Source organism: Micropterus dolomieu, linkage group LG16, assembly GCF_021292245.1.
Source record: "Micropterus dolomieu isolate WLL.071019.BEF.003 ecotype Adirondacks linkage group LG16, ASM2129224v1, whole genome shotgun sequence".
In the NCBI taxonomy this organism is placed as follows: Eukaryota; Metazoa; Chordata; class Actinopteri; order Centrarchiformes; family Centrarchidae; genus Micropterus; species Micropterus dolomieu.
Genome location: NC_060165.1, coordinates 17,613,608 through 17,637,843, shown reverse-complemented (window position 1 = coordinate 17,637,843; position 24,236 = coordinate 17,613,608). Strand labels below are relative to the sequence as shown.

Sequence of the window (24,236 nt, the reverse complement as noted above, 5' to 3'; positions counted from 1 at the left end):
TCAAAAGTGCACTGTTGAATAGATTTCAGAGAACAAGGTGCAGAGAACACTTTGATCCCTCTTCCAACAATCCTCGCCCCCATACTGCCGGGTGCAGAGAGGAATCAATCTGGCTTAAACTTAAGCAAATGTAAGACATTGGTTAAAAAGCTTTTGACATGCCTGTCGCTTTGGATTTGAGTGGTGTTTTGACATGTTTTAAGGTGCAGAAACCAAAACCCCACTTGCACTGCGACTCCCTGCAGTCTCTCTGAGGTTTTAGTTATTCCTCCTCACCTGGCACTTTTTCTCATCTTTAAAAAGGGGGGGAATCTAATTTGACCCTGCTAGCCACCAACTAATCAGTAAGCTTTTTTTTAGGTTCAAGGGGCAGTGCAGAGGCGTTTAAGAAAATTGTATAAAGTGATTAGTTATTACAGATAATCATTCAGCACTTTTAATTACCTCTCTAAGCTTTAAACCTTCAATAAAGACTGAGTTATGCGTGGGCATCGGGTGCAATAGAAGCAACTCCTGCTTCATTTCCACCGCACATTCCCTGTGCTCACCATTCACATGACGTCTATTCAACTTTACTTCCATCTTTATTAAAGATGAAAATGGAGATCACACTCCTCTGCTGTTAGAAGGTGAGGATTAATGATCGAACTGTCCTGCCTTCCACCTCTCTTCAGACCACTGTAATGACACCTAATGACTCCCCCTCTCTTGACTCGAGTCCGCTCCTGACTTTCAAATTACCCCGGCCATTATCGGAGGACTTCTCCATTTGTGAGCGTAATTGGGCGGCATGTTTTGTCCTGTTCCCCTGTAAATCCTCCCCATTAGTAAGCCTCAGAGCTGCCTGTTGAAGGGCTGAGAAGTGAAAGTGTTGAAGGAGGGAGGACTGACGTTTGACCCGTCCGCGTGCACATCAGGAAGTGTTCACAAAGGAAAGATAGTGCAGGTAAAAATTAGAGTAGCTGTTAACTGAGCTGCTGTAGTCACGGTGATTTTAAATGGGCAGGTTATTGGTATTCATCAAAGTGTCCTAATATGTTGCTTGGCAGCTTCATGAGAAGGGCTCTGCCATAATTCCATCCAAATGACTGTAGAAATTAATTATAACGGGCACCAGTTCATGACTGGTAATGCTTAGTAACTCTTATGGAAACTCATGGAAAGCCAGTGAATTCTCCACATTCAACCTTTTATGTGAGTGTCGTTCTTGATAGAAGAAGCTTGTTAATATTAAATTTTAAATGTACTGTAGTGAGCTCATTTGCAGACCTGCCACATTATAATTGACTCAGTCTGCAAACACCTTCAATAATTTGCTCATCTCATTTTCACCTTTGTGAACTCGACCAGTAGATTCCTGTAATAATATGCCACCTGATATTGGTGTTTTTTTTCAGTGTGTCTATCAAAAATTTCTACAGGTAACACCTTGCGAGGATCCTCAAATGCTGTACACACACAAACATGTCAAGTCTATAATTGAAGTTTGTGTACAAGCGTCATTATTCAAATTGTAAATTGCATTGAATATATTAATCTTCATTATGTCCCAGATGTGAAATGGTGCAGCGCTTTCCATTTAGTTTTGCCCCATACTTCACAGGAACTGGTCAAAGAGCTTTAGTGGTACTCTAGAGTGTATAAAAGCAGCTTCAGTCCTGAACCAGCTTGCTGTTATTGATTGCCCTGAAGTCGCAAAGTCTTTATCAGTGACTTAAAAAAGCGTCAACAAAGTTTTTAGCAGCTGAAAGACCTCTTTCTTCTTTCGAGACGATGTATTCTGAAATTGTCTCTTCCATACAAATTGAAAGACTTTGTTCCTAGAATAGATACACTTCTGTTGCACTTGATTTCTTTGGGAGATTAAAAAATAATGTCCAACTCACTTAATTATATTAACTCAAATAAAATCAGGTATTTTGGACATTACATCATATATATTGATGTATATTTTGTATTTCAAAGCATTATGAAATTGCTTCCTTTAGTTAACAAAACCCTTTGGCGAAGGTAGCACTACACAAACATTTAATACATAATAAAGCAACTTATTGCATACATTATATAGCATATTAATGTACAGTGTTTGTCAACAATTAGAATATTTCCTATGAATGAATAAATTATTTATCATTTAACACCCATGTTTTACTATATAGTCATTCATTATCTGTTTACCAGCTGCTTACCAATTACCAGCCTCCACCTATTGTTGCCTACATGAGGAGTTAAAGTTGACAAATACATAATACACACTTATATCTGCTTTTAACTATTTACCATTATAGTGTATTACAAACATCTATGAAATTATTATTATATAAAATGTTTAAAGACTGCTTATATATGTGTATTATATACTGATTAATGTATTTTTATACTATAGAGTCCAAAGTATGCGTGCACCCAAACATTACACCTGTACAGAATACAGTACATTTCATCTGGAGACAATAAAAGAAACAAGTGTGCACTGGCACTAACGATGCTGTCTTTTTTGTTTATTTCATAGAAAATTCTTGGCTTGGCTCATTTTATTTTCACCAATATCTGTAGTGATTGATAAAGCAGTGGTATGGCAGGGTATGATGAAGGGGGGCACGATATGGAAAGTTTGATGTTTAAGAACCACAGCCCTAAGTATTAATATGTAATACACAGAATTGCACATATTCTTTATTATTCTTTTATAATTTTCATATCTTATCAATTTAATATTATATTAATATGTATATACAATATGTATGTTTATTGTAATACACCAAGTCACCAAAGCAAATTCCTTTTATGTGTAAACCTACTTGGCAATAAAGCTGACTCTGATTCTGACTCCCAAAACAAAGTGTAATACCAAACCAAATATGTGGACACAAAACTTATAAACATGTCAGTCTGCCTCAAAAGCACACATTTTCCCTCTGATGGAGGTGTTAACAACTTCTTTTACTCTCTGTCACACACTTCCTGACATCCAGGTTGGGGACCAAATTATTGAGATCAATGGAAAGAGCACCCGGGACATGACCCACGCCAAGGCCATCGAGCTGATCAAGTCTGGAGGCAGGCGTGTTCGCCTCCTCCTAAAGAGGGGTACAGGGCAGGTCCCAGAGTATCAAGGTAAGTATCTAAAATTTAATCCACAGCAGCTTTCTTTGTCTTCAGGATCATTTCTTACCTCTATTTTAATTCTTTGACTGTAATCTCATTACTCTTAATATCTCTTCAACTCTTGATAACATGGTTCAAGCATGCGTCTATATTCATGTTATATCTTCTGTCTTTTTATACTCTGTACTCGCTGTATTCTCTATTTCACTATGCTGTAAAAAAAAAAAAAAAAAACTAATGATTTGTCTCTTCTATCTTGACTAACACTAGTTTTTCTTCTGTCCATTTCATTGACCTATCACTAATTGATTGGTCTAGGTTGTTACTTCCCCTTCTATAGGAATGGTGTCTTCTCCTTTCTCAATGTGCATGAAAAGTGACAAGCATGGCTCCCCCCATTTCTTCCTAATGGGCCACTCTAAAGACACGGTTTGTGACCATACGAATGTTTTTCTCTTCACTTAACCCTGGCTTTCTGTGCTGTGGTTTTGTGCGTTGTTGTGTTGTAACCACCTGTTCAAGATGAACATAGCACTTTCATACCAGCACAACAAAGATGTGGCCTTTTGGCTTGTGGAATAATCAATAAGTAAGGCTTCAAGCTGCAGGATGTTGTAATATTAGTGAACGTATATATCAGCTGCCACCGACAGATCTAAAAATATAACCGTAAGAGCATTCACCCTGAGTCAGCCACGTGAGATGAACGTGAAATATTCCGACAGATTATTTAACCAGGGAAATCCCTGCTCAGCACGCAACGACCCTGGAAGGGGACATCTATTCTTGTGACCCAGCAGGTTATAAAAGACCAGTGCGCCAGTCACTCCTGTGGTTTCTGCGCCAGCATGATGCTCACGTTTCCGCATCCTCCCAGTAGAGAGAAAGAAAGTTTTAGGGGAACGCAGCAGCACTAAACCCGTTGCACATTCATCAGCTCTGGGCCTTGGTGGTCACCCTCCAGCCCCTAAACACAGGAAATAGAGGGTGATGTTGTTTTTCTATGTCGGCTAGCCCCCTTTCCAGACAGGGATTTAATCTCTATGTGTGGAGAGTTTTTGTAATACTTGCCTTGAGGTGGTTCTACAGCCTTGAAATATGCAAACAGAGTCTTACTGTGGTCAACCAGAGATCTTTTGTGTTCTGAGTTCGCCTCCTGGAAGGTTATGCATCTATGGTGATTAATTTGGCTATTTAAAACATTAGAATACTAATGTTCAAAGGAGCTATTTTAGTTAGTTTAGTTCATTTTTGTTTCAGGTTGTTGTGTACTTTTTAGGACCAGCTGAATTCAAAAAGAAGAAGAATAGAAGCAGTGTAATGTTGACATAAAAACATATGGTTGTGGGCATGTGCATGAATATTACTGTGTGCCTGTGTGTGGCATTGTGTGTGTTTTTGTGCCGCTATCCAGCGTTAGATCTGCACCTCTAGGGTTCATATTTATCAAAGTCCTGGGAATTACATTTAAGAAATTAAAAATGCTTTAGAAACAAACATAAGAGAAGAAATGCTTCACAGCCTTTTTTATGAATCATATTTTTAATCAGGGAGGATTTAACCTGCGCCATCCCCAGTTGTCATTTAAAAATAAAAATCCTCACATTTTCTCAGTGATGTGTTACTCTGTAGAAGTCTGTTTGTTTTGTATGGCTTCTAGAAAGGTTGAATATCTCCAGTAGCAATTAAAATAGTACTTATCTAATTCAGTATTGCATTTCCATAAAGTTTGGTGGGCTTGCAAGAGGCAGATTAAACAAAGAATGGTTTAAATCGATGCAGATATCATTACCTTTTGTCCTGACTTTGTTGTCCCTATGGGTCAGTCACTGAAAACACTGGATCTTATCTTCCTATTATGTATCTTTCATCTTTTGTCAGACTTTCCCTCACAGTAAACACCCGCTAAATGCTCCCAGTTTTTAGGGCAAACATAATTTTAAAAACTTTCACAAAAGATTTCACAAGTAATGCCACAGAACTGTTCACAGGCTAAATAGTACTTTCAATGAGTAGTAAATTGACTTGTAAAATCAGTGGATTGCCCTTCTTAACATGTGAAATTTACAGCAAGTAGGCCTCCACCTTATGAAAAGGTGCAAAATTATTGGTGGAAATCGAAATAAAAAGATAATTTACTTCAATTTAAAGGTGTTTTAAGTATTTTAAATATCATAATTGATATATTTTAGAGCTTAGCTTAAGCCTGTCTTAGCTCATTGTTTTGGTTTCCCGTCCTGCAACTTTACTGTTTTGTTTTACTCTCCCCGGCATCATTTCTGCCACAGCAGGCAATGTTTTTCAGTTAAAAAGCTCTAAAATCCCATTGTACCTGTTCACACCAAACAGCAGACAGACAAAGTTAGCAATTAGCAGTTGAACATTTACCTGGATATTTCCCCCAGGAGTTGGTGGAAACCAAAACAGAGCAAAAAGGAGAATAAATGTTGCATTCACATTCATCAGGTGGACACAAACATGACTCTAAATGAATGCTAATGTTGCTCTATGTCTGCTGGATATGTAAATACACGTCTGTTCCATATATTCCCCATATTAACTTGTGAGGTGATAATATGTTGAGTTCACAGCCCCCAAGCAGCCAAAAACTCACAAATTATTACAAATGTATTTTATATAATATTTATTTTACATATTGCAGTTTGTGTTATGGTGACTCAGTAATGTAAGCAGACCAAAACCTAAATGGAGCTGGCAGGCATTAACACAGCATGTGATAATCACAGGTTCAACACACACATACCGGTACACACACACACACATTCACACACATACAGGTCCTATAAATGTCACTTCATTGCACCAGGCATATTGCAGGTAGTGCAGTTGCAGTGTACTTAGACATGACAAGGTACTCTCTCTCCCTCTTAGTCCCGGATCTAACATGCTCCAGCGCTGCATGATAGTCTGCTTATAATTGGGCCTCATGGCGCCATAGTAGCTAGGCTAGCCTCTGCCCCCTGCCTAGCCCGCTGAAAGTGACTGATGGCCGAGGGACCAAGGCTCATCGGTGCAGAAACAGGAGCTAACAGTCCGTGAGAGTGGAGGGTTATGAAGGAGCACGGTGTAGATTCACTGCAGCTGCTACACCGGATACAGACTTCCTTGGGCTTAAGAGAGAGAGAGAGGCACTCTGCCCCTGAGGTTTTCATTCTCACTAAAGCACCACCCTATTGGGCACATCATCCATTTCATTAAACCTGTTTTCGATTTTCCGCCAAGGTTTCAGATTGGCCGGGGCTTTAAAGAGAGCAATGGGAGTCAGATTGATGTTGTCTAAAAGTAGAGCTGCCCTGTGACATGTTCAGAAGTAGTTTGTGGTGCTGGTCTGATATTTCCTTAATTGCTTTTAGCTTGTAGAATAGGAATGATGGCTGTGTTGATTATTTGTGTTTTGATTTAGTGTTTGGTTGTGCAGTGGCATGCTTGCAAGCTTTTAAGCAGAGTGTGTGTGTGTGTGTGTGTGTGTGTGTGTGTGTGTGTGTTTCCACATTGTTCACTGTGTGTATGTGTTTTAGATAATGCCGCCCCATGGGATGCTCATCCTTCAGCCTCCCCAAGCCTGTCGGAAGTAGCCCCTCCCATTGACAGCCTTTCCATGTCATCGCCTTCATCTCATCTGGCCCCGGCCCCCGACCCACCTCACCTGCCGCCTCTGGACGTCCCTTGTGACCTGGCGGCAGGAGACAGCAGGAAGGAGCGTTCAAAGAGCCCCCAGAAGGCTGAGCTGCTAAATCCAGATCTGATCAGCCAGGGGAGGAGAGCGGCTACAACTGTCGGGAGTGGCAGAACCAAGAAGGAGGGTGGCAGGTCCACCCACAAGGGGCACAGGGTGCAGCCCACTACTGAGGGGGAAGGGGGCATAGAGGGGCAGAGCGGGGAGCCCAAACCTTCCAGGAGCACCAGAGGGAGGTCCAAGGAGAGAAATACTGGGGACAACAGAGAATCCACCCAATCTCCAAGCGTCTCCAAGCTCCCGCACACTAACGGGAACAGCAGGGAAGATGTGGAACGTTACAGTAGCGGGCAGCAGGTGGAATCGGAGCAGAACAAGCCCAGGGATCTGGACAGGGGCCTGGGGGAGAGCCGGCCCAGCCTGCCCAGCCTGCCCAACAAGAGCACCAGCAGCGGCAGCAACGCAGCAGGGAGGAAGGCCACGGTCTCTCCTGGGCCTTGGAAGATCCCCGGGTCAGACAAGCTGCCCAGCACTCTGCGCACAGGCACGTCCACTCTGAGCAGATAACACCGCGGCTCCAGCCGAACACAGTGGCCACACTCATCTGAAGTAAACCGCCCCATCTGGATGAAACTACCATCCTCACACCTTCCCGTGCTCCTTTGTCCCCCCCTCGATCCCATTCTCCCATAGACCACAGAGTCAAAACCAAGCGGGGGAGCAGGGTGATCTGGACCACGTGTTTTTAGAGTTTTATTTATGATACTGTACTCTAAATTATTTTGAGAAATATTTTACACCCACCACCTTAAGAACTGGAAAAATCATCCACTTTTTAAAAAAAATGGAAGAGCAAGTAGAATGTGTGTGTAGCGTGGCGGAGAAACATTCGGGGGTTACAAACTTTGATGAACTCTATTTTGATTTCTCTCCAAGCAGAATTAGGGGACAAACATGCAAATATAAAACAACTGACACGAAGAAACCGTCAGTTGCGTTGGATTTTTTTTTTATATATATATATATCTTCACAACAGAGTCTGTTTTATGAAATGGAGTGTTTAAAAGAAGGTTTGCCTGTTTTTGACGAGAGCGAATGAAATAAAGAGTGACCGCAGAGATGAACTTTGCCTTAACAGAGACTGTATGGGCCTGAATCTGTCTTGAATAATCTATCAGATGATTATAGGCATAGATATATTATAATGAATATGAATATGTGGGATCATAGTGTAAATAAGATCATCTTTAAGTGAAAAGAACCTTAGATGAGCCGATGGAGTTTTTAGTCCATGCTCAGACGAGCCCAACGGCACGACATGGACCAGAACTTTCACCACACCAACGTCTCCCTCTTCTACACTGCAGTTCAGCGCCGTGACTGCAGTTCAAGGTCTCGTCAGGCCTGCTGTGGTTGACTTCATGGTATGTTTGTGCTTTAATCATCCCGAGTTCAGCTGGGGTGTCGCGTCGATTCCATTGTCATTTTTTGTGCTTAACGAACAAAGCAATCCGCAATGGTGGTGTCCAGCCGGACGCTGAGAGACGGAGCTTGCATGATACCGACCGAGGGGCAGAGTGCCTTAGACTGACAGAGAGGTTTGGCTTTTCAAAGTCAAAGGTTCAACTCCAAAACACTTAAGAGGGTTCAAAACAGGCTGCTATACAACATCAACTTTACAGATATGAATAATAAACTGTATTTTTTCAAATATGAGTGTGATATGGTGAAATATAGAATTTATTTCACAAGCTTATGTATGAAAATTTGTTCATTACCAGAGGTGTTGATGGTCCTCATTTGTGCAAGTCGTTCATTTTGGGTCATGATAGTTTTCATTGCTGATTTGTGAATGAGGTCTGACGCTAGTAATTTCCTCATATGACTTGGTGTAATCAAGCACGGAGCAGACCTTTTTGCACCCAAACCAAACTGAACTAGTAAAGTCTGATATTGAGTCGTCAAAGATTCAATCTCACTTGTCATGAGCTTGCTCGCCTAACAATCTGTAACCTGAATGAATGAATGCCATCAATTTAGAAAAAGAAAGGTTTTATTTTTGTGTTTTTTTTATCATTTCCATATCCGCTGAGAAGAGGTTGCACCTGTCACAGCAACTGTCAGCTGCTGAATTTGATTTGGTTTAGGTGATTCTGTCTACACTATGATATTAAGAAGTAATGCCTCCATTTTTCAGCATACACATACCTGCCGCAGAATTTGACTCAATTTGAAGGCAATGTACTACAGCATAAATGTAAATGCTCTGGACCCCTTAGTTCTTGTTGACTGTGCTTGTCAAGCTTTCCATTCTAGCACAGCAGTTTACAATGATAACAGTGGCGGATTTACAACTCAAAAGTCTTTTTTTAAACAATGGGCCCTTCATCCCAGACAGAAGTAAACAAAAGTAAGATCTCTCATTCTCATTTCTAGCCAGCGACTGATGACGATTGTGACAACTGAAATGACAGCTGTCACTGACAGCTGTCATTTCAGCTCTACCTACCTAGCTAATTAACTAAGCTATTAGCTCCATACGGTGGATGAGAACTGTGTCTGGCTTTGAGGTTTCCAGACAACACATTTTAAAACGAGAATCTTGCAAATAGGGGGTTTCCACTTGATGGCTACATGCATGATATTGTGCTAAAGTCAGTTTGTGATACGACATGTTAATGAAGACACAGCATTGTTCTTGGACTGCAGGGCAGAGCCGGTTATTCCAGATATTTTAAGATCAGACTGTTATTTCATTCTAACATAACACCATTTGGCTGTTGAGCTTTTCTTTCAAACAGTATGTTTTTACTTTTAACGTTGCAAGAGAAAAGTCTTTGAGGATGAGGACTAATTCTTGACGTTGGCAGATGTAACGCTGGCTGGATCTGATGGAGTGCAAACTTAATAAAATCCACTAAAGTGCATGACAGAACTGCAAACGTTAGCAAGCTTGGAAACTAGTAAGCCAACAAACACAGCTCACATTAGAGCAGATAATCACAGTTTCATCCATCCCTTACACTTTTGTTCCAGTGATTTTCCAAAACAAAAGTCACTGGAACAAATGCTGATTATTGCTCATATTACTGCCCCCACATACACTGCTTTAAAAGGGTGGAGCTATCAAAAGTTTGACGGGCCTGCATTGGCTTGTTACAGTTGCAGAAATGTCATTGAACACAGTGTCTTTGGGGTAGGGGTTCATGCAAACAGTCCATTTTGAGATCAACAAACCTTTTTACAGCGTCTGCACCCTCTCTGCAGATATGAAAAGTCTGAGTGGTAACTTTTTCCTCTTAATGAGCCACGAGCCATAATACCAGAACAAACGTTTCCTCTCCTTCCTCTGCTGAGGGTAGTGCAAACAGCGTTTAACGAAGAAAAGAGCAAATGGAGACAAGTCATTATGTTTGCCATTGTGATCCGTAATTACACAAGGAATAAGCGCCCTGACTCTAAAGCACAATCTCACACTGAGGCTTTGGGATATGAATTATTATGTCGGAGGAAATCATCAGCCAGGCACAAACGGCTCAGCCCTTCAATCACTTGTTGATGGTGTGCAGGGACAAAATCATAAGTAACTAAATTTCACATTTGTCGGACTAAAGGTAGTAAATGCTGCCTACATACTGTATCATCATGCTCACTTTCTCCTTTATTTTGTGACTTATGTTTGAAGCAGAAACAAAAAATGTGCATATTTTTGCTCAGCCTTTGCACAACTCACTGCTTTCTATGTCTGAGCTGTCTCCATTGAGCCATATTGTAAGTAGTTTTCTAGAGATTGCAAAAAGAACAAAAAAACACATATGGAGGTTTTTGTGCGTGCGTGCGTATGTATGTATGTATGTGTGTGTGTGTGTGTGTGTGTGTGTGTGTGTTGAAATAACCGCACTCGCTACACCATGAACTCCCACCCAAACGGCTCAGTATCACTGTGTAGTGTTATAGCAGTGTGTAGACCCTGAACAAATATCTCTATAAATATGACTCGGTGTACTATTGATGGTCACAAAGACTGTAAGTGGAGCAACTATTTTTTATGAAATGCAGCACTATGGATATATTAACTTTTGCAAAAATCTTGTTTACCTGTATGATATTCTGAAACGCTGTCAAAATAAAAGAAAATCTTGACACAACATGAAAGATTTATTCAGGACGTGATTTATTATGTCTGTCTTTATGAAAGCATACAGGCCATTTAGAAGAAGCACATGTTCACACTGGTTCATAACACACTGTCATTATAAACAGATGTAAAGACATTTAAGTGTTTATTTTGGTAATGTATTACAAGTTACACTGATTCCTCCTGTGACATCTTTAGCTTGTAAATAAACTGATATTGAATGAATGGGAAAGATGGATTCACTTTCATATCAAGAGTTAGATGAGAAGATTTACCACTCTTATGTGTGTTTGGTAAATATGTAGCAATAGCAGGTTAGCTTGCACAAAGACTGGAAACATATGGGAGCAGCTAACCCCACCAACCTGTTAAACCACAAATGGCAATTTCCACACGTTTGTTTCACACGTTTGTGTGTATTAAACGAGATACAATGTGTTAATTAATGAGCTTCAGAGGTGCTTGTTACTTTCAGAGAGAGCCAAGCTAGCTGTTCTCCCCTAGTTTCCAGTCTTTGTGCTAAGCTAACCACTTTCTGTCTGCAGCTTTATATTTAGTTGACAGATGAGAGTGGTATCAATCTTCTCATCTAACTCTCAGCAAGAAATCAAAAAGTGTATTTCCCAAAGTGCTAATATATATTTTTAACGTTATATAACTACACACATGAACCAACATGGAACTCACAAGAGTCAGATAAAGAAAAATGGTCGAAATGCAAAGAGCTGATGTCAAGATCTCCTGACTATGTGGCTCAAAAAACACTGGATTCTACATTTCCTTCCTTAACTTCTTTCAAATTTCACACCCCCAGTTTTTAAAACAAGCTTTCTATACATGTTATGCCTTGAGCTCAAGCCAAGATAACCCTGATGATGTCACTATAACGTCGTCAAGATTGTTTTTTTGGATAGCTCCATTCAGGAACAGACTAATCTGTAGAGTGCCCCTTTAACTCAAGGGCGACTTCGGAGCTTTCAGCTGCATCTCATATGATTTGCTCTGTTGTCAAATACTTTATTGATAATGGCAGGTGGTTAAATAAATTGTAGGTCAGTTGTGTGTGTTTGCAAGCAAATATGTTCTTGACTTTCCTCTAAAAACTCCAGAATTTCTGTGTTTTTGTATTGTTGTAATGTTGTAATGTGGCCACATAGAGGCATCTGATAAGTCTGGTGAAATTCAGCAGCTAATACAAGAAAAGACCCTGATGATTTGATTTGAGAGAATATTGGCCTTAAGTGTACAGAAAATAATTTCTGATAGTTTCCTGTCAGTTCCTGTTAACAGTCAAAAGGTTTTATGCCTTATGTGCTCGTTCTCAATGTGTCCACTAGAGGTCAGTGTAGACCAGGTAAATTTTTATGCTGCTTGGTTTCATAATTGTTACTTACATAAAGTTATTAGTCAGACATTTCCTCTGAAAAATGTTGGGATTTTATCACCCATCGTGATGATATGAATTCATAAATTACAGAAAATGACATCATATTTTAATGCATATGCATTCAATTATAACATTTACAAGATCTTCAACCTATTCAGCAGAGTTTGGAAATTTAAAGATTCTCGTGTGTTCCTCCAGGTTGTATTGTGGTTTTCACACATACATGAGATGTACATCCTGTTACACACAAAAAACGTGAAATACAGATTGCAATTAGTGTCATGATTAATTTAATTTGGAAGATACTTAGACTTGATTTAATCCTAAATCCTAAATGTGACTCTGCTTCTGTTTTGCTTCATGTCGTTTTGTGAACAAAATGTCAAACGTCTTTTATTTGATCACATATCTAGCATTAATAAGGGGTCTGTGCATCAAAGAAATAGGAAAGAGACACAAAAGGAACATGGGGTGAGAGATGAAGCGCTGCAGGAGCGGGACAACGAGCTCCCCTACAGAGGGAGCGCTGGCCGGGGCCGCCTGCTGCCAGCTGGAAGCTGTTGGCTGGTGCCTGTATTCTCCATAGGGGTGAATCAATCCAGAGCGGTGCCCATGTCTCCAATGGGAGAACAACAAGCTTCAGTACAGGCTGCAACAGACTGCTCTGCTCTTTCTGAAGAGACATCAAGGATACTAAAGACATGCTGAAGACACTGAATCAAATGCAATAACTTTGTTGCGCTCATACCATTAGTAATATTCTGCAGATGCATTGCTGTGCAGTCTGATGGTACTGAAACTGTTCATCTAAATGCACAAATGACTGTTTACCAGAATGGCTCACATCCCTGGATCACACACTGTCCCAATGTATCTCCCAAACACACACACTAATGTAATTGTCAGGATGCATGAGTCAGATTTTCACAGCAGTCTTTGATGGATTGTTTCACCTCCTCCGCTGACGTCTCTGGTGTTCTCCCTCACTGAATTGCTTCATCCTGTAGCATCTCATCACCACTAAACATATTGCCAGCAGAATAACTGCAGTGCAGAGATAGCACAAAGCACAATGGCTTCATCCTTCAAGAAGACTTCTCTGTATTGCACAAAAATAAATCTTTAACAGCATGTCCAGTGATGATCCGTTCCCTCGTCATTAGTCAGACAGATTTTCTGACAGAGAACAACAATCAACTCATTTGGGAGCAACAGGCTCTGGTAAGTCCTGAGCCTGCACAGTGTCATGCTCAGGAATCTTTTTAAATACATAACAGCCTTCTCGGTTCAGTTGGACAACATATACAGATTTTCAACCATGAAAACATTTCTGCAATTGGCTAAATTGGTTACAAGGGACAGTAAATGATTTGTAGCACAATGAGAATTACCTGCAGACAAGGCCAAGGGTTGTATCTTATCCAAAACCATCTGCTAAACCTGTTCTACCATGTGCTGTACAGAGATGTTGTCAATTTTATTGTTTGGCAAAGTCTGTGCAATGAAGCTGAAGGCAGTCAGTCATAATCAAAACTGTAAGATGTGGAATAAAGGCACCGACTGGAGATTTTAAGTGTTCTCCAGGCTGGATGCAGTAACTGTTATGGTGGTATCTGATGCCTGGTACTTGATAACTTTAATTATGCATCAGCATTTGTGCAACCAGGGAAGCAAATGGTCTCCCTTGCATGGTTTTATGTGGGTGTCAATAGAAAGGGGCCTCTTCTGACGTTTTAGCTGCATAATGAGCAATGGGTTAAGTTTAGGAGCGATCAATGGATCATTTTATGATAAGAGATAAGTTGTGCTATTCCAAGTAATTTAGAGACAAGGCTTATCACATAACTGAGAGAACGGGTTTGGAAGGATCAAATTAAATTGATCTTATCTTATTGTATTTTTTGTTAATGGCCAGATTTATGCTCTTCTAGAAATAAATGGCTGTATTTCTGGTCACAGTATGAGTGAGATTATTCACAGGCTGCAATCATTTTCTTATATCGAAATTCTCTGTCAAGGTAACCTACTCTTGGGGGAGTGGCTTTGGAGGGGGGTGTGGAGTTTTTATCGTTAAATATTTTCTATAGCTGTCTCTTGGTAATGTCCTCTAAGTTGCCTACCCTAGCTTTAAGATTTGGGTTTGAATTTATTCCTAATTTTATTCACCTGTCATCATTTCAATGTCCTGAATCTTCAAGTCTTTGCATGATAAGCCTAATTCTTGACAGTAAATACACAGTAGCCTATAGACTATTTTGATATGCAAACCATCCAAACTTTACATTTATGAGAAATAATGCGTTTATTTGTGTTTTTCGTATGCCGTATATGTCGAATTTATATTCTGATAATTCGGTGACTTTACACTTTTCAGCCAATAACGAGTCTACGCATCTCAAGCAAGCCACGATAACTTCACAGATTTTTGAATGAGATTTGGCGTGACGCTCGACGACTGCGTGTACCGGCGGGGCTAGGGGAGGGCCCACGGGCGGGGTCACGCGCCCTGCCCACCATGTAGCTCGTACTTGTGTAGCAGTCAGTCTAGCTGCAGCAGTTTGCACACAGACAAACATCGGCGGGGCTCAAGTGGGCTTCTTTTTGACGGTGGAAGTATCCCAGCAGCCAGAGCCCAGGGCGGCCGGTGGTAGTGGGAGGAGGCAGAGCGTCCGCAGCTGCAGCACCGCACAGCCTCTTTGAAACCCGCAAGAAGAAGGAGCCGCCCGCATCAACCGATGTCAACGGTAGGAAGCGTTTATTTTCTTTATTATAAAACGGCGGGTGGGTTGTGTATCAGGATTTGAATCTGGATTTTGGGAAGCCGTGGTGGCACGCGCCGCTGCCCGTGAATCTTTCATTGGTGTTACCGGCTGTGTGGTCGGAGCAGCGCGTGTGAGCGTCATCAACACGCCGGCATAAACATGTCTGAGATATTATTTAAAATTCATAGTGTTTTGGCTTTTTCTATCTTTTGTTTATTTCAACCTAAGCGTGGCAGTTGGTTAAGGGGAGGGCACGAAGTTGTAGCCGCCTCCGACAGCAGGGCGGCGGACAACTCGAGCCGCAAACGGCGTGGAGCTGCTGCGGCAAGTTTGCAGCCATTAGCGCCAGCGAGAACGGAAGTAGGGACACGTGCCGTGAAAAGAAAACCATAAGCAACTATAACCTCTAATAATAAAATAGATTTACAAGTCAGTGAGTGTAACTGTAGAGTATTTTGGAAGCCATGTTTTTTGTAATGAATTAATGGGTGTTGAATTTTCCAACGACCAGTACGTTTGAGAATAACTACATTTTTTAAAAAAGCTATAAAACCAACATGGTGCACATTTTATTAAGGATTTCTGCATACAGTTTAATCACACATGACTCATCTTTCAAGTAGACCATTTAAATATGACCTGGAGCCTAATCGACCCCGGTAAACTGATTAATTGTGAAGTGCTTTGAAAGCAATGGTGGTTCTGTAGCATTTGAGTAGTTTTCAGGGACATGAGATGTTTTAAATAGGCTACTGTTACCATCAAATGTTTGTCACCATGGCCTCTGGAAAGTGATAATGGACATTTTTAAATATTCCCTGACGTTTTGTAGACCAAGCTGATAACACAATTGTCAGGTTAATCAATAATAAAAATAAGTTGGTTGCGCTTTCTTAATTCACTTTTTTTATTTTGAAAGGTTTTACCGGAAAAAACATTTTAACAACACTTCTGTCTTGACACTGTTGGCATGGATTTATTAAAATGTACATTTCGTTGCACTGGCTTTTTTTTTTTTTTTTTTTTTTTTTTAAATCTTCGCAGTGAAATAACAGCGCCTGTATAGAAACATGAGCTTATTACAAAACGGAAGTCAGAACTGGCCGCCTTGTCGGTTTTCCTGTATCTGTGTGTGGTTGGCCATGTGGAGGCGAACCGCTTGAATCACCTTCTCACTCAGCGGTCAGACTGCGATGACAGAAAAGCCCAGCTGACTCTCCTGATCATGAATGTGCAACTGGACCGCAGCTTGAGTTCAGATCAGAGCTCGGCTCGCCAGCTTTGGCCTCCCACATGGCTGCACATAAGACCACAGACCCCAATTTACAAATGTCAGGTGTTGCATATGAATTTTCTTTTTTACTTTAGACACTTTTTACATATATGTACATACATTACAGGGAGTGCTGCCTTGCGTGAGAACAGTCAATCCAGTATCTGTCTACGAATGTATCACAGTTCTATATTTAAATTGGGGAAAAGTGAACTCCCGTGAAAGGCAGGGTTTCACAAACCACTGGACTATCCTGCTCTACAGCCTGCTACATGCTTCCCTGTTCATTCTTTGTGTATTATCATGATCAACTGCTGTTGCTAACAATGCAAGGGCACGTCTATAGATGAACTTGAAGGAGTATGTGCCCCTCAAATTTAGATTTGATAGCTTTAGAGAATAGCTAATTCTGAGGGGAAAGTATTTAATCAGGAAGAATTAAATTAAGCAGCACTGTAAGGTCATAACTTGATAGGCTTCATTTATGTTAGGTGCTTCCTGTGTCTCCGTTATGCTGCATTTTACTAGCTCCAGGAATCACTGCAAACAAGCTGTCAAACAGACAGTTAAAAAGTTGCCTTCATTAGTTTTTCTGGACTTTAAAGTAAAGGCTGCAACTAGAAGATATTTTCCTTTTTGATTTATCTTCCTTTATTTTATTAATTTAAATCTTTTGTCTGTCAGATAGCAGAAAACAGTGATAAATGCTTGTTATAATTTCCAACAGGCCAAACTGACTGTATTCAGTTTATGATGATGTAAAAGCAGGAAATCCTGACATTTGAGAAGCAGGAACTGATAATTGTTTGTAATTTTTGCATGAAAAATGACTAGAGGATTCGATAATCAAAATAGTTCTGTTGAGTTACTAATCAGTTGGTCAATTAATCGTATGCATCATCGAAAATATGACGTGTGTGTATACATAACCCATATGGTGCAAACTGCGAGCAGATATCCCCTTCAAAGGGTGTTTCGATTTATGATCACCAATTTCACCCTGTGTGCTATAAGAGGCAAAACGATAGAAGTGTCTTGAGCCGGCTTCTAAATGAGGATCACAAATAGAGCTCTAATTATTGTCACAGGATGACCTATATTTTGTTCTCAGATAAAGTGGTAGGTAAGTGTGCACGCACGTTTCTGAATGTGTGCTCATTTATATATTTATAGCTGCAATAAGTATGATCAGATGCTGCCACAAAACATTTTATTCTCAACCTCGCTCCCCTTCATGGCTTCTAAAATGGCAGTTTTTAGTCAAAAGCTAACATTGTTGGATTTCATAACAAAGAAAAGGGAATTAGAAAGTCCCTCTTTTGTCATCTGGGTTCATAACCTGCCTTGTTTACAAGTGTGCAGCCTCTCATCCTGTGCTCTCTTGCCTTTCGCCACAACTGTTGCTGCAAATCTCTTAGCTCTCTTTCATAATCATTTTCTCTCTTTCACATCCATCCATTTTTCCCTCCTGTTCCAGGTCTCTGTAAATCTTGAAATGTTAAGTAGATACACAGAGGAGGATTGGAAAGAGTAGTAATATGGTACAGTAAGTGAGTGCAGAGGCATGATGGGAGAGCAGCGTGGGAGCGGTTTCCTCTGTCGCCACAGTTTCAGGCAGTTTGAGGAGGTTGTGATGTGGTCATGGGTGAGGGCATTGCAGTGTGCTTGCTCTTCACAGCCACTGCAAAGGTGTACATTTCTTAATATTGTTGCTGTTAGTCAATGTGTGTGTGTGTGTGTGTGAGGGGGTGAGAGAACAATATTGAGCAACTTCCACAAATGTTGGCCTTAGATTTTATCACTAGATAATGTTAGACTATGATGTAACATGCAACAGATCATGCTTGCGTCTCAGTTTTTACATTTTAAGAAGTAACACCCTTGGATCAGTTCACCCCCTCAGGGCAGTTCTTTTAGATGTATGACCATAAATCACTCAGAGGGTTGCTTACTGTCAGCATCAAACGAAGGAAGCACCCAGTTGATGGCATTTCATTTGACTGTGTCCTCAAAGGTCCACAAAGTGGAAACGTCATCAGCTTAAAAGTCTCAGACATTTAAGGTTATGGATCAACATTTTCATCAAAACACAGTCAGAACAGTATTGGCGGCACAGCGGTGCTTTAAGCTAAATGCTAACATGATCATGTTAACATACTTACAAAAACAAAATTAAATGCTGGTGTTTAGCAGAATCTTACTTTAGCATGCTAACATTTTCACATTGGCACTAAATACAAAAGTACAGCAGAGGATGATGGGAACATCTTTATTAGCCTCGTAGAATTAAACCAAAAATGCAGGTGTTTAATAACAAAATGTGCACACTGTGTAGCTGTTGGCTGTGGCTTTTTCTCAGAACCAGGCTGTGAGGTAATGGAGTGGTGTCCCTGCACCTGTGGTTTACTATTTATTTTTTATTTTTTTCTTGGGAGGATCCAGATATGGATGCAAAGGCTGTGGATGGTGAGGATAAATGAGCAGGAAAAAGGGGCCAGGGCCTCAAGAGGGGAGGGAGTGTGTAGATCACATTAAGGATTGTCCTTTAAGGAGGGCATCCTCTTTGCTTTCCAAATCAGACGTGTGTTTGTTTGCATGTTTTTAGCTGTCTATAATCTGTATTGACTTTGACTGTGTGGTTATTCTTGGTGATTTTAACATCCATGTTGACAACCCCCAGGACAGAGGGACTAAAGAACTGTGTTGTGTTCTTGATAATTATGGACTGACTCAACATGTGACGGAGCCCACACACAATAAGGGGCACATTTTGGACTTGAAGGGTCTGAACATTTCCAAGGTTGTGGTGACTGATGTTGCTCTCACTGATCATTCCTATGTTTTCTTTGAGGGTGCTATCTGCGTGCACAAAAATGTACAAACGCAGGTAATCACAAAACAGCATATCACTGAAAACACTGGTGAAAAATTCATTGAGTCTTTCTCCTCGACACCCGCCCTTTCACAAATCTCAGTCAATGAGTTTGTAGATAATTTCAATTCTAAAATTACAAATGTTATTGATGCCATTGCACCAGCCAAGGTGAAGGTGGTCTCTGGTAAAAGATCTCCATGGAGAAATGCCACGCTGGTTAGAACTCAAAAGAGAGTGTCGAAAAGCTGAATGCAGGTGGTGGAAAACAAATCTCCAGGTTCATTATGACATCTAAAGAGAGACTTTGCATTTATAATTTAGAACAGAGAAATGCAAGGCGGTCCTTCTTGTCTGACATCATCACCAAAAACACTAATAATGCACGTGCCCTGTTTGCTACTGTCGATAGGCTAACCAACCCTCCTGTGTCTGTTGCCTCTGACCTTCTATCCACCAGGGCCTGCAATGAATTTGCCTCCTTCACAGACAAAATTCAAACAATCAGACAAGCAATCAGAGCCTCCATGTCAGTAACAGGATATGTCTTGTCCTTGTGTCCACTTAAAAACAATTAATTTAGCATGAGACAATTTGATTCTATTAACCATAAAAACCTGGAGGACATAATACAACATCTGAAATCCTCCTCATGCTGCCTTGATATTCTGCCAACAGGTGTTTTTTTTTTCAAAAATGTTTTTAAATGCATGGGCTCAGATCTACTACAAACTGCAGTCATTAAGCCACTCTTAAAAAAGAGCAATCTAGACAGGTCACTAATGAGCAATTATAGGCCCATATCAAATCTCCCATTTTTTAAGTAAAACCATTGAATAAGCTGTTTTTCAACAGCTTAGTGCTTTCTTGGCACTAAATAACTATTTTGATGTCTTCCAGTCAGGATTTCGACCACAACACAGCACTGAGATGGCTCTTGTTAAGGTCTTCAATGACCACTTAAACACTGACAGTGGCAGAATTTCAGTCTTAGTATTATTGGATCTCAGTGCTGCATTCGACACGGTCGACCACAACATATTACTAGACAGACTTGAAAACTGGGTTGGACTTTCTGACACAGTACTAAACTGGCTTGAATCCTACTTAAAGGACAGGGATTACTTTGTCTATAGGTAATCACACATCTGAGCTAACAAATGACATGTGGAGTTCCTCAAGGCTCCATTCTGGGGCCTCCTTTGTTTAACATGCTTCCACTGGCTCAGATTATGAAAAAGGACAAAATATGTTACCATAATTATGCAGATGACACACAGATTTACATAACCATTTCACCAGTGGACTATGATCCCATACAAGCGCTGAGTAACTCTATTGAACAGGTCAACGATTGGATTGGTCCTTTTAATCCTTGATATGTTCTTCAGGTGATAGTAGGCTGACTTTGTAATTGTCTTAATGTGGCTCCTCAAATTCAGGTCTGAGTCCATGACTACACCAAGATTTCTGGCTTGATTTGTGGTTCTTAACATTACAGATTGAAGTCGAACACTGACTTTCAATTGTTCCTCCCTGGCTCCAAAAACAGTAACTTCCGTTTTATCCTTGTTTAATTGAAGAAAATTCTGGCACATCCAATCGTTATTGTGTGTCCTTATTGTGGGTGGGCTCTGTCACATGCTGGGTCAGTCCATAATTATCAAGAACACAACACAGTTCTTTAGTCCCTCTGTCCTGGGGGTTGTCAACATGGATGTTAAAATCACCAACAATAACCAGACAGTCAAAGTCAATATAGATTAGACAGCAGTTCACCAAAGTCATCAAAAGAGTTTGCACAGTATTTAGGGGGCCTGTAGATATTTATAAAAATGGCTCGAAGAGGAATTCAGCTGAAGAGCCACATATTCAAAAGAAGCAAAATTCCCATAAGACATCTTTTTGCATTGGAGGGAGTCATTAAGCAAAATGGCAACTCCACCTCCTCTCTTATGCACTCTAGCTTCACTCATAAAACTGATGTTGGGAGGTGAAGACTCGATAAGGACAGCTGCACTGTTATCTTGGTCCAACCAAGTTTCAGTTAAAAACATTTTTAATCATTGATTTTATAATCACTCACAACCTTAATTTCATGTTTTTCCTGCCAAAGACCTAACGTTTTAACAACATTTAAAAACATCATCTGGCACACTTTTTTCGACAGGCTGCGGCTGACGAGGAATTAATACTAAATTTGCAGGATATAGTGAGTGCTTCCTGTTAACACATTCACCATGCTTTTTCTGTTACCTATGGAGAAGACTACCAGCACACTGGGCCCCGGCTTGTCCTGGGAAGAGTCATGAGTGCTATTTCCCTTGTAACCTGGACCCAGCACATATCAGACAGAGCTTACTGGGCTTTTTCGCCATTGCGGAGCGGGAAGGCGGGTTGTGCGCTGTATTTGTGACACATGTCTCAAAACTGGAGGACTTACAACCAGTGGTGGAGGTGGACGGTGAGGGGGGTTTAGGGTAGAGAGAATGGGAGTGGAGCAAGGGAAGGTGCGGGGAGTAAATTTGGTTCCCAGCTCTAACCATGTCTTCCATGTGATCAGTGAAGTCCAACAGGGTGGAGAGGGGGGAGAGGGTGTCTGGAGATAAGGGTGACCTAGATGGGGATTGGGGGGGTAAAGATGGTGAATCCTCACTGTTGGTTTTCAGTGAGGGAGGTGGAGGCTCTTCCTCTTGGCTCAGATGTCTCCTGTGATCAGAGCTCTCTTCCGGCGGGGACTGAGGTGGCTCTCCTTCAAGGTTTCTGGTATGTTGTGTTATGTCTTCTTCTTGTGTTACTCCTGACTTGTTAAGGCGAAGTCCATCTGCCTTAAAAAGATGTCTGCGGTCCCACAGAAAGTAAAAGTTTTCGAGGAGAAGCAGCATTCAGTTATTATGCTCTATATATCTGGAACAAACTCCCAGATAACTGCAGGTCTGCTGAAACTGAAAATTAAGACTGAAGACTTTTCTTTTTACCACTGCCTTTAACTAGTAGATTGATAACTTTTACTGTCCTGTTTTCTTTTTCTTTGTTTTTAGATATTAACACTATTTAAAAAGCCTAGAGTGCTCTTTTGATTCTACCATCTCACACGGCTGATCCTCAGTTAACAGAGCCGAGTAGAATTGCAAGGATTAGAGTCCCTGTTTTGTTTGCTGTTAACTTGTTGACAGGGCCCGCTGTAAACCACTTTTACCAGAGTTTGTAGCGTAGACAATCTGGATTTACAGTGACAACTGTATCTAAGGGTTAGAGTGGGAAATGGGGAATCAAATGAGTAAAATAAACCCTGCCCGTTTTTATTTTCTATTTGACTTTTAAACTTTGTTTCATTGTTGTTTTATGTAAAGCACTTTGAATTACCTTGTTGTTGAAATGTGCTATGCAAATAAACTTGCCTTGCCTTAATTACAAATCATCATGCACACGTTACACTTGTCTTCGGCCGATAATTTCTGCTCTAAATTTAGAAATGTTCCAACTTCAAACTATGTTTTAATTAGCCAAAAAAGGATTTATTTAAAATGAACACAAATGATCAATTAATTAAAAAATGACTAATGGTCATAATTTGCTATTTTCTGACATTTTGATAGTTTTCTCAAAAGTAATTTCGGAATCTACAATTAACCAATATGAAAATTACTGTAAATAATTGTCAGGTGCTTTTAATAGATCAGATTATATTGAATATGTCCAGATTTATACAGCTGTTTGTGTTTAGACAACATTTAACATTTGGGAGCTTGCAGCTTGTGTCACCTTGTAGCTTCATTATAAGCCCAGAGACCAACCAGTACTCTAAAATTATGTGGGTATGCACAACAAGGGCACAATAAACAAGGCAGATCGACATCATTAGCTAATTATGTCAAAACTGATATTGTACTTAAATGGTGCAATTCCTTGAAGCCAATGGCTGCCTGTGATGGTAGAAAAGTGGGCTACAATGTTCAAAGTCACTGGTAGGGGTTTTTTTTCCTTGTGGAGGCTCAAGCAGATGTTGTAAATTAGCATCGGTCTCCTTGCAACACCCTCTTCATCTGTGGTTCCCGTGATCCTCTTGGCTGTTAATAACCAGAGGGGGGGGATATCGCAGCCGGTTGGATGACATTGAACCCCACATGGGACGTGGGTGCTCTCTTAACAGCATGTCACTGGAGGGTAATGGAGAGGATTTAGAGGTGCTTTCTGGCAGTGAGTCACTCGGTGTTGATTCATGGAGCCAATGACCACCAAAGAGAGTAGGCTTTCTGAGCACAAGACCACTGATACACACTTAAACGTCAGCAGCTCCTATTGACACTAACTGCCAGACCAAAACAGTCAATATTGGCTCTCCTGTACTGATGCTAGATTAGGCTGTATTTCTCTAGTATTATCTTTTATGCACTAACTTGTTTGACCTTGTGTGCTGATAGCTTTGGTGAAGGGTGTGAATAGTCTTGCAATGGTAAGTGAATGTTTTCACACTGTAATGATCTGACAGTTGTTGCGACATCACTGTCTCTGTTACATGAATCTCTTGTCGAGGAAGTCGGCTTCTTCAGAAACATTATGCTGCATGTAGTGCAGGGCTTCCACGATTATACATTTCCAGGAATTTATGCAACTCAGTATGCCGGTAAATCCAGGCTGAGGGTTTAGGGCTGTAATTTGTGTTGACGCAAGTCCAAACAAACTTGTATACATGAGTTACTGTGTAAGAGGAGTGAGTCACCTGTTGAGTAATTGGCCACCCAAGAAAGAACAGCAGGGCCATGATCAGATAACCCTTCCACAGTCACCAGAAGAGAAGAAAGTAATCATAATTGCATAAATGCTACACTCTGTGGCATGTGGTAGAAAAGTAGGTTGGACATTATGCCACTGTGTGTGTGGGAGGGGGTTATTAATGCATTCTGCAAACACAATAAATCAAACAATTCATGGTAGAAGTTGTATCCCTACCATGTAGGCTTCACCTATTGAATTGATAACCTGATGAAATTATGA

General features: G+C 40.7%; 2 protein-coding genes across 11 annotated transcripts in view; both read left to right on the top strand.

Moving 5' to 3' along the window:
- The window catches only part of magi2a (membrane associated guanylate kinase, WW and PDZ domain containing 2a), a 243,837-nt gene extending 232,876 nt beyond the window's left edge, over window positions 1-10,961 (top strand). For 7 of the 8 annotated variants that reach the window (XM_046072262.1, XM_046072265.1, XM_046072263.1 and 4 more), the window contains 2 exons: window positions 2,976-3,117; window positions 6,648-10,961. In XM_046072262.1, the coding sequence (XP_045928218.1) occupies window positions 2,976-3,117; window positions 6,648-7,372 (867 nt within the window). In that variant the 3' untranslated portion in view covers window positions 7,373-10,961. Of the gene's footprint in view, window positions 1-2,975; window positions 3,118-3,426; window positions 3,538-6,647 lie in introns of all 8 variants that reach the window. The other variant, XM_046072266.1, reaches the window with a different exon arrangement.
- Window positions 10,962-14,822: 3,861 nt separating this feature from the next.
- The window catches only part of si:dkey-97m3.1 (fatty acyl-CoA reductase 1), a 59,234-nt gene continuing 49,820 nt past the window's right edge, over window positions 14,823-24,236 (top strand). Inside the window, exon 1 of one of the 3 annotated variants that reach the window (XM_046072290.1) lies at window positions 14,823-15,075. In XM_046072290.1, coding sequence (XP_045928246.1) covers window positions 15,067-15,075 — 9 coding nt within the window. In that variant the 5' untranslated portion in view covers window positions 14,823-15,066. The remainder of the gene's footprint in view (window positions 15,076-24,236) is intronic. The other 2 variants (XM_046072287.1, XM_046072289.1) reach the window with 2 other exon arrangements.